This window comes from Salvelinus fontinalis, chromosome 9 (assembly GCF_029448725.1).
Source record: "Salvelinus fontinalis isolate EN_2023a chromosome 9, ASM2944872v1, whole genome shotgun sequence".
In the NCBI taxonomy this organism is placed as follows: Eukaryota; Metazoa; Chordata; class Actinopteri; order Salmoniformes; family Salmonidae; genus Salvelinus; species Salvelinus fontinalis.
The window spans coordinates 50,663,830-50,678,899 of NC_074673.1; the positions used below are offsets into that span (position 1 = coordinate 50,663,830).

Here is a 15,070-nt window from a genome sequence, read left to right on the forward strand (position 1 = left end):
AAGATTGGATCTCAAAATGTTACATTTACTGTTAATAATGTGCACACACAAAAGAATAATAAGAACAGAGAGAGAACATATTGAGTTCCGTTTACTTACACCCACTTACTCTATCAACACACAAATCACCTCTGACACCAGGGATGGATCTCAGCCCGAATAACACCCACATTCAGTCTTACAGTGTGTGTGTGTATGTGTATGTGTGTGTGTAGAGAAGTTAGTTAGACCCACCACCACCAAATGACAATTTCTGCATACCCAGCAGTTGACTTCTCTAGCACTCCCTCACAAGAGATTTAAAAAATGATCCACAGATTCTGCAAAATAAACATCTGTTGCAGCTGTCAGACTAAATGCTATGGTCCGTGTCTATATGGAGGCAATGTTATAAGCCACTTTTTTTTGTTTTGTATTTTCACCCCTTTTTTCTCCCCAATTTCATGGTATCCAATTGGTAGTAGTTACAGTCTTGTCTCATCGCTGCAACTCCCGTACAGACAAAGGTTGAGAGCCATGCGTCCTCCGAAACACAACCCAACCAAGCTGCACTGCTTCTTTACACAATGCCCATCCAACCTGGAAGGCAGCCACACCAATGTGTCAGAGGAAACACCGTACACTTGGCTACCATGTCAGCGTGCACTGTGCCCATCCCGCCACAGGAGTCGCTTGTGCGCGATGAGACAAGGATATCCCTGCCGGCCAAACCCTCCCCTAACCCCGACGACGCTGGGCCAATTGTGCTCCGTCCCATGGGCCTCCCGGTCGGGGCCAGCTGCAACAGAGCCTGGACTCAAACCCAGAATCTCTAGTGGCACAGCTAGCATTGCGATGCAGTGGCTTAGACCACTGCGCCACTCGGGAGGCCTATAAGCCACATTTTAATCAAAAGTTGGTTTGCAACCACACCTGGCTTATCAGATACAAAACACATTCGAAGAGCATTACATAAACATTGTTTATTTTTTATAAAGACAATGTTTTCACCTTTCCATAATTAATTGATTGGCACTCAAGATGTATTCAGTTCTAACCAAATGGACAATCAAGTATCTATTTCTTTCTATATTATTCTGTTCTGTTATGATTTGATCTGATCTCTTCTGTTCCATCCATTTCATTATGTTCTGTTCCCAGTGGTGTAAAGTAACTAAATAAAGCTACTTTGAAGTACTACTTTGTATTTTTTGGGGGTATCTGTACTTTACTTTACTATTGATTTTGTTGACATTTACTTTTACTTCACTCCATTCCTAAAGAAAATAATGTACTTTTAACTCCATAAGTTTTCCGAGACACCCAAAAGTACTTTTCAAATGCTTAGCAGGACAGCAAAGGGGTCCAATTCACACACTTATCAAGAGAACATCCCTGGTTATCCCTGCTGCCTCTGATCTGGTGGGCTAAATGAACACAAATGCTTCATTGTAATTTTTGGAGTGTGCCCCTAGCTAGCCACAAATGAAATAAGCAAGACAATGGTGCCCTCAGGTTTGCTTAATATAATGAATTAGATTTTTTTAAATACTTTTACATTTGATGCTTAAGTATATTTTACCAATTACATTTACTTTTGATTCTTAAGTGTATTTAAAACTAAATACTTGGTTTTAAACTTTTACTCAAGCAGTATTTTACTGAGTGACTTTCACTTTTACGTGAGTCATTTCAATTAAGGAGCCTTTATCTTTAGTCAAGTATGACATTTGAGTACTTTTTCCACCACTGTCTGTTCCGTTCCATGCTATGCCATTATAATGTGTGAAGGGACATATCATTCCACCAAATTCCTGGCTGGTAAAAAAGAAAAATGGCAGTTGACCATACCTTACTTCCTAACTGAACAGTTTTTTTTAATCATACCTTACTTCCAAACTGAACAGTTTTTATAGGATACATAATTATGTATCTATAATGCATCACTACTCTGACAGTTACACCCCACCCCTTTTCACGGTGCTATATTTACTTTAAACCGTTTTTCAAATCACACCCCCAGGGAGGGTTTACAATTATCAAACAGAATTTAATTGGATGGAAGCAGAGATACACGCGCTCTCACTCTGACACCGCCTATCTTTCAATCTCACCAACCAACGCAGCAACACCACACGGAGCAGCTGTGTTTTTGTCCCAAGAGTTCAAAGAGAGAGTGAAAGAAGCCACAATGAAGACCCAAATTCGTTTCGCGTTCTCCATTCCACTCTTTGTAGTTTGTTTTCTGGTTGGTGCCATTTCCACAGTGAATGGTAAGTTGTTTTTGTTTTGTTTACAGTTAACCTAGTTTAAGCCTTTATAATGCGCTGAGCACACCGTGTGTCGGTCCGAGGTGGATATTGAGCAGTGGTGTGATGCGAGTATATATATATATATATATATATATACACACACACATTGGAAGGCGGTGTCCTTTTCTCTACGCAATTGATTTTTTTTTTTTTTTTTACAGTGTGTGGGTATAAGTGGGACATTCCAAGGCTGGCATAAGTGGCACTACCAATTCAGTTTCCCAAAGTAACACCCCATTCCTGTTTTTAGAATTTGGAGGGGTCCTTGAGTGGGAATACATTGCTGCATGGAATTTATTTATATATATATATGTATGTGTATGTATGTACATTTTTGTTGTTTAGTATTTAATTTAACATTATGCAATGGACAGTTTTGAACACAGTTGTTATCTAGTGGTTGTTTAAGTGTGACGTGGCTAATCTAATTTTATTCACTCCCTCTGTAGCAACAGTGCTTAAAAAAGCATTTCCATATCAACCAACTGGGCTAATTGTCATTCTATAGGTATAAAGATAACATAAGCATTTCTTTGGATTTCTTCGGATTAGGCATAAGTAGGTATTAAAACCTCTGCATGAAATAACTAACACCTAAGGGCATTGTGTTCAAAGTGCTCCTCACAGTAGTGCCCACTATGTTTGCCCATGTCCCATCTTTATGCCGTTGGCACTCTGCGTTCTTTGCATCCAGGATGAATAGAAAGTACTTTGCATCCAGGACATGCGTGGATGAATAGAAAGGACGTATGGGAAAACCATTTACATGGTGGCATTTGTTTCTTCTTCAAACTACACACTGTCCCCAATCCAGATCTGTATAAATCACTGAGCTATCTTTAGCAGAACCCAAGTTATGCGCTTTGAAAGTGTGCTTCAGTTAAAAAGTAAGAAGTGAGAACCACATTCAAAGATTCTATTCCGTTTCATTCTAACTGCATTGAGAGGCATGAGCGAAACACCAACACTCACTGCAACTGCTGGTGTTTGTATTAAATAACCATTACTACAACTAATTATTACACTGAACAACAATATACAAATATATTTAAATTGGATAATTTTACATTTCAGTGTGATTATGAACAGTAAACAACAAATCCTTAAACAACACTAATAGACAACCCTGGATGGCAGGAAAGATCGCAGAAAAAAGGACCAAAATAATGACCATAATTGAACTTCAGCTTGCAGGAAAAGGTGCTGGAACGAGTTGCCGACATTGTTCCACCTGGCCATGGCAATCTCATCTGCTGAGAGATGAGATGAAATTAGTTTGTCACACAGGAATAGTAAAAACAATACAAATACAAGACAATCACACAAAACATAAATATGTAGTAAAATAGACAGTACTAGTGTACAAAAGACCCCAATGGCAGTGGGTAGGAAGGATTTAATTGATATGAATGAATTTGACCGTGTCACTCTCTCTCTGACAAACATAAAGTGATCTCTAACGCAAACTCCTTAGATCATCATTCATAAAAGTTTACTGACAACTCCATCATTTTTGCTAATTGATTGTGATCATTAGATGTCCTGTCTTTCTCTCTGTGTTTGTGTGTCTGAGGGAGAGACTGTCAAAAACACACTCACACACACACTTTAGCTGAGTGCTCCATGGTGAAAACCACCTTGGTTCCAAAACTGGTCACCAGATCCATGAGCCTACCCACTCTTCTCCAACTTACCCCGAGGGGAAGAAAACAACATGTTTCACGTGCTTTATCAGTCTTATTTATTTGGGTCCACAAGAAAGTAAATTGTCATGAAGACCCAAATGTTTAACACACACACACACACACACACACACACACACACACACACACACACACACACACACACACACACTCTAGATCACCTTTACTCCACACACAGAGATGCATACAAAACTCTCCCTTGCCCTCCATTTGGGAAATCTGATCATAACTCTATCCTGATTCCTGCTTACAAGCAAAAACTCAAAACAGGAAGTACAAGTGACGCATGTGCTCAATACAGAAGTGGTCTGATGAAGCAGATGGTAAGCTACAAGACTATTTTCGCTAGCACAGATTGGAATATGTTCCGGGATTCATCCAATGGCATTAAGAAGTTTACCACATCAGTGACCGTACGTACATATCCCAACTGACTGTACATATCCCAACCAGAAGCCGTGAATTACAGGCAACATCCGTACTGAGCTAAAATCTAGAGCTGCTGCTTTCAAGGAGTGGGATACTAATCCGGCCGTTTACAAGAAATCCCACTACGACCTCCGACCAGCAATAAAACAGGCAAAGCATCAATACAGGACTAAGATCGAATCCTAATATGCCAGCGCTGACACTCATCAGATGTGGCAGGGCTTGCAAACCGGCACAGATTACAAAGGGAAAGCCAGCCACGAGCTGCCCAGTGACGCGATCCTACCAGACTAGCTAAATGCCTTCTGTGCTTGCTTCGACGCAAGCAACACTGAACCATGCATGAGAGCACCAGCTGTTCCAGATGACTGTGACCACACTCGCCTTAGCCGATGTAAGTTAACACAGGTTAACATTCGCAAGGCCGTAGAGACAGACGGATTACCAGGACACGTATGCAGAGCATGCGCTGAACAGCTGGCAAGTGTCTTTCTGACATTTTCAACCTCTCCCTATTACCGTTTTAGTACACAAGGGGCCGCTAAAAAAGTCCACTGGTGTCTATTACCAGAATGCTAACAGAATTAGCACAAATACTAGCGAATGTCCATAGAGGCTGCTAGCTAAATAGGCTAATGACCGCAAACAACAAACTAATTGCAGAGACAGGCAATCCAGCTCATAAAGTTATGAGTGTAGGTAGTAGCTACTTGGTGAGTTTGGAAATTAACAAGCGAATGTGAACTAAAGATATTGCGCAAATGAGCACATTTTTTAAGAATGTTTGTCTGAAGGAAGAACATCACTGGCTCTGGAGCAACATGTGTACACGCTGTGTTAGGGCAATGGGCCTTCCTGCTCTGCTCGAAGGGCAGGCAGCCTAGCGGTTAAGCTAATGAAGTTGTGTACCTAACTAGCTTGCTTACCTGGCTTGCTCCTAGTTGAAGATGATCTCTTCATGATGAGGTGACTGGATTGGATTCCTCATTTTGTTGAACATCGTTGGGACCACTCGTAAAATAATCATTGATTTGCTGTTAATTCAGAGCGTACTGGCACCATTTCTCATAGTAATGACAACTACTTAATAATGACAACTAATAGCCACATTGCTATTTATCTGAGTCAGCTGTTAAAGATTGTTGACAGAGACAGCGGGAAGACTGTGTGTGCTAGGCTAGAAGAATATTGCATCAACATCATGCCAAATTTAAACAGAAACTGCCATGTTCTCAGAATATTAGATATGAATTAGATATGAATGTTCTAGACACGTTTCATGGGAACTGTTTAAAGCAGGGCGTTCTGGCATAGCCCTGTGGAGGTTTTTGTCTAGTTCCCAGCTTGTTCCGGTGATGTCCCTAAATACATTTTAAGTTATGTTCGACATTAAGGGAATGTTCTCCTAACGCTTAAACATGCTAAATAGGTTCTCAGGAGGTTTTTGTTAACATGCACAGAATGTTCCCCTAACTAACGAAAAACTGGACACTCAAACATCAGGGTAACATTACAAAAACATTCTCTCTCCCTAGAATTGTTAGCTGGGTCAAGCTTTGTGCTGGGTCAAGTCGCTGGTCAGTGTTGTGGTAAGGGATATGCAAAGCCATGATTTGTGTCATGCTGAGGCTTACTTTTTCTCACAACAAGACCACACGGGGCAGCTGAGAGAACCAGAGCTAAATATAGCTGGATGCAGGGCCAAATGCTCAACTCGTGTGTGTGTGTGTGTGTGTGTGTGTGTGTGTGTGTGTGTGTGTGTGTGTGTGCGCACGTGTGTCCTATGAACCATTCAAAAAGCTGCAGCCTGCCATAGCCTTTGCCATCTGCAGTGCCAGTAGGGTCCTGCCTTTGGGGACCCGTCTCATTTTTGTTCTGATGTCTTCACGTTTAATGTCAACTCTTTCCGAGGGCCTCGTATCCATTTTTAATAGTGACCGGCTAATCAATCTTTCTTTGCAAAATGGAACATTCCAATTTGGGCCTCGGTGTCGTTCGTCCCACTTTCCAATCTGTTGTGTTAAATATTTTAAATGCCGTCCTGTGATCTGATACATGCAGCCAAACTCAATTCAAACTTCGCAGCATCCTTTTGTGGCCAGCAAAGCGACTCACTTGATTAGAACAGTTTCGGAACAGTGATTTATACACCATCTGAAGTGTAACAAGTAGAAATGGTAGTCATTTAGACTTGGCGATAAGGCTATGCCAATAACATGAAGTTCATAGAAGCTACAGTACTCTAGGCTACGTGAGTTAGCCTATGTCTGAGAATAGCTTTTTATGTGTATTTATATAAGTTGTTTATTTTTGGATAGCAGGTGGCTCAGAGAAGTGTCTGCAGATTACTTAAATCTCACCTGCAGCTGTAGCATCCCTAGGCTTACGGTAATACTCATGTTAGGCCTGGCAAGGCCTCTAAGAAATCTATGTCACACACACATAGGAATGAATTGGACTCTGTCACACATCAGGGTTGTATTCATTAGGACACAATGTAGCAACAAAAATAAGTGTTTCTTTCAGGTATAGTTCCACCGTTTCAAAATGTTTTCTTCTTCTTTGGCGCCTAATGACTACGACCCTGAAGTGTCCTCGGTTGCCGTATGACAGCAGGTCAGGTACTCATACACGCAAACACACACATACACTACTGTTCAAAAGTTTGGGTTCACTTAGAAATGTCCTTGTTTTTGAAAGAAAAGCAAAATTTTGTGGCCATTAAAGTAACATCAAATTGATCAGAAATACAGTGTAGACATTGTTAGTGTTGTAAATGACTATTGTAGCTGGAAACGGCAGATTCTTTATGGAATATCTACATTTACAATACATTTAAGTCATTTAGCAGATGCTCTTATCCAGAGCGACTTACAAATTGGAAAGTTCATACATATTCATCCTGGTCCCCCCGTGGGAATTGAACCCTGGTCCCCCCGTGGGAATTGAACCCACAATCCTGGCGTTGCAAGCGCCATGCTCTACCAACTGAGCCACACGGGACCGTGATAGTTGCTGATAAATAGGCATACAGAGGCCCATTTATCAGCAACCATCACTCCTGTGGTCCAATGGCACCTTGTGTTAGCCTTTTAAAATTACAAACTTGAATTAGCTAATTGGTCATTAGAAAACCCTTTTGCAATTATGTTAGCACAGCTGAAAACTGTTGCGCTGATTTTAAAGAAGCAATACAACTTGCCTTCTTTAGACTAGTTGATTATCTTGAGGATCAGCATTTGTGAGTTCAATTACAGACTCAAAATGTAAAGAAACAAAGACCTTTCTTCTGAAACTCGTCAGTCTATTCTTGTTCTGAGAAATGAAGGCTATTCCATGCGAGAAATTGCCAAGAAACTGAAGATCTCATACAATGCTATGTACTACTCCCTTCACAGAAGGGAGTGTATGTACACATAAGATATACAACACGAATAGTGTGCTCTTAAATCAGTACACTTTTTGTAATCTCATTTTCAAACAAACCAGACTTTTTCCATAGGGTCAATATACCACGGTTAGGGACTGTTCTTACTTGCAACGGAGTGCCTGGATACAGCCCTTAGCCGTGGTATTTTGGCCATATACCACAACCCCCTGAGGTGCCTTATTGCTATTATAAATTGGTTACCAATATATAGATAAGTAAAAAATAAATATTTTGTCATACCCGTGGTATACGGTCTGATATACCACGGCTGTCAGCCAAACAGCATTCAGGGCTCGAACCAGCCAGTTTATAATTTTGTTTATACCCCTGATTTAGCTTCATGTCATGCTTGATGATAACTTGAGTGTTCTCGACTGCCTTTTTATAGGAGACATGATTTTGCCCTTGGTTGCATAGCATGATGTGCTTACTAATGCACTAACTGCACATTGTCATTGAACATACACGCACAGCAAGAATAAACTTTGTCTGCAGTGGATGTTCTTGCGCATCAATTCGATTAGAAGACTGCCCACTTATGTCTAGGTGCATTCTGTTCGTAGCGAGTTAAGCCTGGTAATTCTATTGCAACAGCGTGACCACAACCTTCTCCTGCCCTCCCCTCCCGGCCTTCTAAGTGTCCTCAAATGGACCACTCCGGGGAGTTTGTAGGGAACCTGGCTTGCGTAAACAGTCCCAGGACTTTTTGAAATGAAGCCAATGTCTCCAGTCAGTCTGTTTTTGTTTTCCACCTGCCTTTCTAATGCGATCACCCCTGTTGGTGTCTGTTGGCCCAAGCAGCCTGACATGCAAACCTCACTGGCCATGTTGTGTGCACGAGCATTGAAAAATAAATGTACATATACATGATATTCAATCATTTCACCTACACCTCTTGCGCGTGTGAATGAGCGTCTGAGTAGCCAAGCGCTAAAATATAACTTAGTTCTATTTGAAATGTGCCACGCGCTGCAAGTCCCCTCCTTATTGGATATCAGGAAGCTACAAACCCACGTGGATGTTTTAAAGACAAAACAAGGAGAGATTCATTTAAAGATGACTAACTAGGTTTCCCTTTTTATCTGTGGATTAAGCGTCAGAGTATATAAACACACAATTTTGTCCAGGTCAAAATTCTTCAAAGAAACAGCTAAAAAGAGGATCTTATGCATGACCAGTGAAATATGATATTTTAACCTGCATGTCATGATTTCATCTTGCGTGGATGGTGAAAAACAAAATGCTTGCGATGGCAGATGCACACGCGTGACTGGTGTAGTTAGCATGTGAGCTTGATCCTCTCAGCAGCAGATTAATCTGGAGTGACTCTTGAACACAAACCTCAGACAGTCTATACAGCATTATATACAGGGCATTCGGAAAGTATTTAGACCCTTTGACATTTTCCACATTGTAACATTAAATCTGTATTCTAAAATGGATTACATTTAAAATGTTTCTCATCAATCTACACACAATACCCCATAATGACAAAGCGAAAACTTATTTTTTGACATTTTGCAAATGTATAAAAATAAATACCTTAATTACACAAGTATTCAGACACTTTGCTATGAGACTCAAAATTGGGCTCAGGTGCATCCTGTTTCCATTGATCATCCTTAAGATGTTTCTACAACTTGATTGGAGTCCACCTGTGGTAAATTAAATTGATTGGACATGATTTGGAAAGACACACCTGTCTATATGAGGTCCCACAGTTGACAGTGCATGTCAGAGCAAAAACCAAGCCATGAGGTTGAAGTAATTGTCCATAGAGCTCTGAGACAGGATTGTGTCTAGGCACAGATCTGGGGAAGGGTACAAAAACACGTCTGCAGCATTGACGGTCCCCAAGAACACAGTGGCCTCCATCATTCTTAAATGGAAGAAGTTTGGAACCACCGACTCTTTCTAGAGCTGGCCGCCCGGCCAAACTGAGCAATCGGGGGAGAAGGACCTTGGTCAGGGAGGTGATCAAGAATCTGATCGTCATTCTGACAGAGCTCCAGAGTTCCTCTGTAAAGATGGGAGAACCTTCCAGAAGGACAACCATCTCTGCAGCACTCCACCAATCAGGCCTTTATGGTTGAGTGGCCAGACGGAAGGCACTCCTCAGTAAAAGCCACATACTGTAACCGCCAGCTTGGAGTTTGCCAAAAGTCCCCTAAAGGACACTGACCATGAGAAACAAGATTCTCTGGTCTGATGAAACCAAGATTCAACTATTTTGCCTGAATGCCACGTGTCACATCTGTAGGAAACCTGTCACCGTCCCTACGGTGGAGCATGGTGATGGCAGCATCATGCTGTGGGGATGTTTTTCAGTGGCAGGGACTGGGAGACTAGTCAGGATCGAGGGAAAGATGAACGGCGCAAAGTACAGAGATTCTTGATGCAAATCTGCTCCAGAGCACTCAGGACCTCTGAATGGTACGAAGGTTTACCTTTCAACAGGAAAATGACCCTAAGCACACAGCCAAGACAAAGCAGGAGTGGCTTCAAGACAAGTCTTTGAATGTCTTTGAGTGGCACAGCCAGAGCGCGGATTTGAACCCGATCGAACATCTCTGGAGAGACCTGAAAATAGCTGCGCAGCGACACTCCCCATCCAACCTGACAGAGCTTGAGAGGATCTGCAGAGAAGAATGGGATAAACTCCCCAAATAGAGGTGTACAAGCTTGTAGCGTGTAACGGAGAAGCTGGGAGTCGGGAAGCAAGTGCAGGTGGTAAGTTTAATAATAAAGGGAACGATACAAGTAGCATACGGACAGTATTTACTAAGGGAGTGCCAGATAAAGGGGAGGTAATGAGTGAGGTAATGGAGTCCAGGTGTGCCTCATCATGAAGCGCAGGTGCGTGTGACAGGACCGGTGGTTAGTAAACCGGCGACTTTGAATGCCGGAGGAGTGGGAGTAGACGTGACAGTACCCCCCCCCAGACGCCACAGGACGCCGCAGGCCATAGGGACAGCCCCAAGGACGAGGAGCTGGCCGGTCTGGGCGGTGAAGATGGAAATCAAGGATAATGTTGGAATCCAGAATGTCCTCCACCGGAACCCAACATGGCTTCTCTGGGCCATTTCCCTCCCAGTCCACCAGGTACTGGAGCCAAACCCCACAATGTTTGGGAGTCCAGTAGGGATATCACGGCATAGGCAGAACCTCCCTCGACGTCCAAGGGGGGTGGATGGGTGTTGTGGGGGACAGCATCATCCAGGGGACCAGGAACCACCGGCCTGAGAAGGGAGACATGAAAAGGTCAGATACGGTAGTCACTAGGAAGCTGTAACCTACACGTCACCTTGTTGACCCTCCGGAGAACCTTGAATGGCCACACAAACAAGGGGCTCAGCTTCTTGCAGGGCAGGCCGAGTGGGAAGTTCCAGGCAGAGAGCCAGACACGATCCCCAGGATGGAATACGGGATTCTCACTGTGGTGGCGGTCTGCCTGCTCCTTCTGATGGTGGCGCACCGGAAACATTCGTCCACCGCAGGGGCTTTGGTCTGGCTCGGAGTCCACTGAGCCAGGGCCGGCTGATCACACTGGAAGTGAGTTAGCCCGGTGGAGGAGTGACGTAATGAATTATGGGCATATTCCCCCCAAGGAAGGAATCTAGTCCGCTCCCCATGCCGGTTCTGGCAGTGACTCCTCAGGAACCTCCTCAGCTCCTGGTTCATCCTCTCCACTGGACTGAGGCCGGTGCCCGGAAGTGAGGCTGACCGTGACCCCCAGTTTTTTTCCATGCAAGCCCTTCATACCCGTGACGTGAATTGAGGCCCACGGTCAGAGACGTTGTCCTCCGGAAGGCCATAGTACCAGAAGACCTGCTGGAACAGTGCCTCAGCCACCTGGAGAACTGTTGGGAGACCAGAGAGCGGAATAAACCGGCATGATTTTGAAAATCTGTCCACAACCACCAGAATGGTGATGAAACCGTCAGAGGGGAGATCTGTAACAGTCAATGGACAGACGAGCCCAGCGATGCTGAGGCACGATAAGGGAAAAGAGTTTCCCTGCTGGAGCGTGCTGGTGGGACTTAGTTTGGGCACACTCAGAACAGGAGTTGACGTAATGAATAACGTCCTGTGCCTAGGTGGGCCACCAATACTTCTCGGAGAGAGATTGAATAGTACGGGTGATCCCATGGTGTCCAGCCACGACACCCGTGTATGCCCAGGTCAAAAACCTTATCCCCGTGAGAATGTAGATGTGCTCAGGTGGACAGGTAGTGGGTGCGGGTTCCCTCTCCAGAGCCTGGCGAATGTCCAAATAAACAGTGCCTTGTGAAAGTATTCACCCCCTTGGCGTTTTTCCTATTTTGTTGCTTTACAACCTGGAATTAAAATTGATTTTTGGGGGTTTGTATCATTTGATTTACACAACATGCCGACCACTTTGAAAATGCAAAATATTTCTTTTTGTGAAACAAACAAGAAATGACAACTGAAAAGTTGAGCGTGCATAGCTATTCATCCCCCTAAAGTCAATACTTTGTAGAGCCACCCTTTGCAGAAATTACAGCTGCAAGTCTCTTGGGGTATGTATCTATAAGCTTGGCACATCTAACCACTGGGATTTTTGCCCATTTTCCAAGGGAAAACTGCTCCAGTTCCTTCAAGTTGGATGGGTTCCGCTGGTGTACAACAATATTTAAGTCATGCCACAGATGGCTTTTTTTCTGTCCACTTCAATAAAGCCCAGCTCTGTGGAGTGCACGGCTTAAAGTGGTCCTATGGACAGATACTCCAATCTCCGCTGTGGAGCTTTGCAGCTCCTTCAGGGTTATCTTTGGTCTCTTTGTTGCCTCTCTGATTAATGCCCTCCTTGCCTGGTCCGTGAGTTTTAGTGGGCGGCCATCTCTTGGCAGGTTTGTTGTGGTGCCAAATTCTTTCCATTTGTTTAATAATGGTGCTCCGTGGGATGTTCAACGTTTGGGATATTTTTTTATAACCCAACCCTGATCTGTACTTCTCCACAACTTTGTCCCTGACCTGTTTGGAGAGCTCCTTGGTCTTCATGGTGCCACTTGCTTGGTGGTGCCCCTTGCTTAGTGGTGTTGCAGACTCTGGGGCCTTTTCAGAACAGGTGTGTATATATACTGAGATAAAAAAAGAGATCATGTGACACTTAGATTGCACACAGGTGACTTTATTTAACTAATTATGTGACTTCTGAAGGTTCCTTAACTTTTTCTTTTTTAACAAGATATATTTTTTCATTTCACTTCACCAATTTGGACAATTTTGTGTATGTCCATTACATAAAATCCAAATAAATATCCATTTAAATTACAGGTTGTAATGCAACAAAATAGGAAAAACACCAAGGGGGGTGAATACTTTTGCAAGGCACTGTACGTCCCAGTCCACAGGGGATACGACTCGAGGGAAGGCAGATTCTCTGGCATTTGGGAGCCCAGTCCATGATTTTCATCCTCGACCATGAGATGGTGGGGTTATGGCGTTGGAGCCATGGGAGGCAGAGGATGATCTTGCAAACTGGAGCTCTAATTAAGAAGAAAGGAATGTTTTCCTTATGAGTGGTGATGTGTGTAATGGTTCCGGATCCTAGTGGTCGATTATCCAGGGCTTGAACCAGAAACTGAGAGGAGAGCGGGTATGAGGTGATGTTGAGGGAGGATTCAAGGGTCTGGTCAATAAAGTTCCCCGCAGCACTGAAATCCACTAGTGCTGTAGAAACAGTAAATGAGGGACAGCCAGCTAGTGTTATCAACACTAAAAAAGGGTCTGGCAGAAAATTATGCAGATGAGATACACCTGCTCCAGGAGGTGGAAGATCACGTGACCGTCCCTCTGCTCTCGTGGATTCCGAGGTAGGACGTACCGGACACTGCTGGAACCCTCCTTAGGAAAGGAGCCCCAGCTGTTTCCGTCTACGTCGTTCAGCCGCGGGGAGTCTTGTGACCCCTACCTCCATGGGTTCAGGCTCTGATACAGAGTGGTCTCTGAGGGAGGGAGAGAAGCGATGAGGGTACCGATGCTCCCGAAGTAGGTTATCCAGATGGCCATCGCGATGAGTGCATCCAAGGAGAGGTTGTCATCTCGACATGCCAGTTCCGTCTGGACTTCCTCGCGCAGTCCTCTTCTGAATAGCGTACGGAGCGCCGGCTCATTCCATCCGTTAGAACCTGCTTCAGTCCGCTGGATGCTGCTACAGTCCATGAACCTCTCGTACTAAACCAGCTCCTCCTCTACTCTCTCCCAGACAGCCGTAACCCACTCCAATGCCCGCCCAGTCAGCAGAGAAATAACCGTGGCAACCTTGGACCTTTTCAGTGGTGGGGCTCTCATCTGGTGCGCAAAAGAGAGGGAGCACTGGAGTGGGAAGCCACAGCATTTAGATGTGGTTCCATCATATTTATCCGGGAGGGACAGACGGGCATTGCTGACCTGAGTGGACTGCTGAATGGACTTGTGTTCTGGCTCGCTGTGTCGACTGGTGGCAGACTATTCTCCGCTAGTTGAAGGCAACGCCTCTCGGGTATGTTTGAGACATTGAAGACCTCGAAGAACCTCTTCCATAGCCTTCCCCAGTTGCACCAGCTGGTCATGGTGTTGACGAAGTAGGTATCCCTGTTCATCAACCGTCTGGGAGATGTCCTGATTTCCTGCTGCTTCCATTTGTTGAGGCAGTATTCTGTGTCGGAGACGCTGGGAGTCGGGAAGCAAGTGCAGGTGGTGAGTTTTTAAAAATAATAAACGGAACATGGACCAATACAAGAGATGCGTACGGACATGAAACACATTGTCAATATTGCCTGGTGAATATTGCCTAAGGGAGTGCCAGATAAAGGGGAGGTAGTGAGTGTGGTAATGGAGTCCAGGTGTGCCTCATGATGGTGCTAGGTGCGTGTAATGATCGTTGCCAGGAATGGTTGTTAGTAAACCGGTGACGTCGAACGTCAGAGGGGAGAAGTGGGAGTATTGAGTAAAGGGTCTGAATACTTATGTAAATATGATATTTCAGCTTTTTTATTTTTAATAGATTTGCAAACATTTCTAAAAACCTGTTTTTGGTTTGTCATAATGAGGTATTGTGTGTTGATTGATGAAAAAAAAAATGTAATCCATTTTAGAATAATGCTGTAACGTAACAAAATGTGGAAAAAGTCAAGGGGTCTGAATACTTTCTGAATGCACTGTATGCTGATGATTCAACCACAGCTAGTGAAGTCACTGAAACCTTTAACAAG

The 15,070-nt window shown here is 43.9% G+C and overlaps 1 protein-coding gene across 2 annotated transcripts in view; it reads left to right on the forward strand.

Moving 5' to 3' along the window:
• Positions 1-2,043: 2,043 nt before the first annotated feature.
• The window catches only part of mfge8b (milk fat globule EGF and factor V/VIII domain containing b), a 41,795-nt gene continuing 28,768 nt past the window's right edge, over positions 2,044-15,070 (forward strand). The window contains exon 1 of one of the 2 annotated variants that reach the window (XM_055934784.1): positions 2,044-2,252. In XM_055934784.1, the coding sequence (XP_055790759.1) occupies positions 2,171-2,252 (82 nt within the window). In that variant the 5' untranslated portion in view covers positions 2,044-2,170. The remainder of the gene's footprint in view (positions 2,253-15,070) is intronic. The other variant, XM_055934783.1, reaches the window with a different exon arrangement.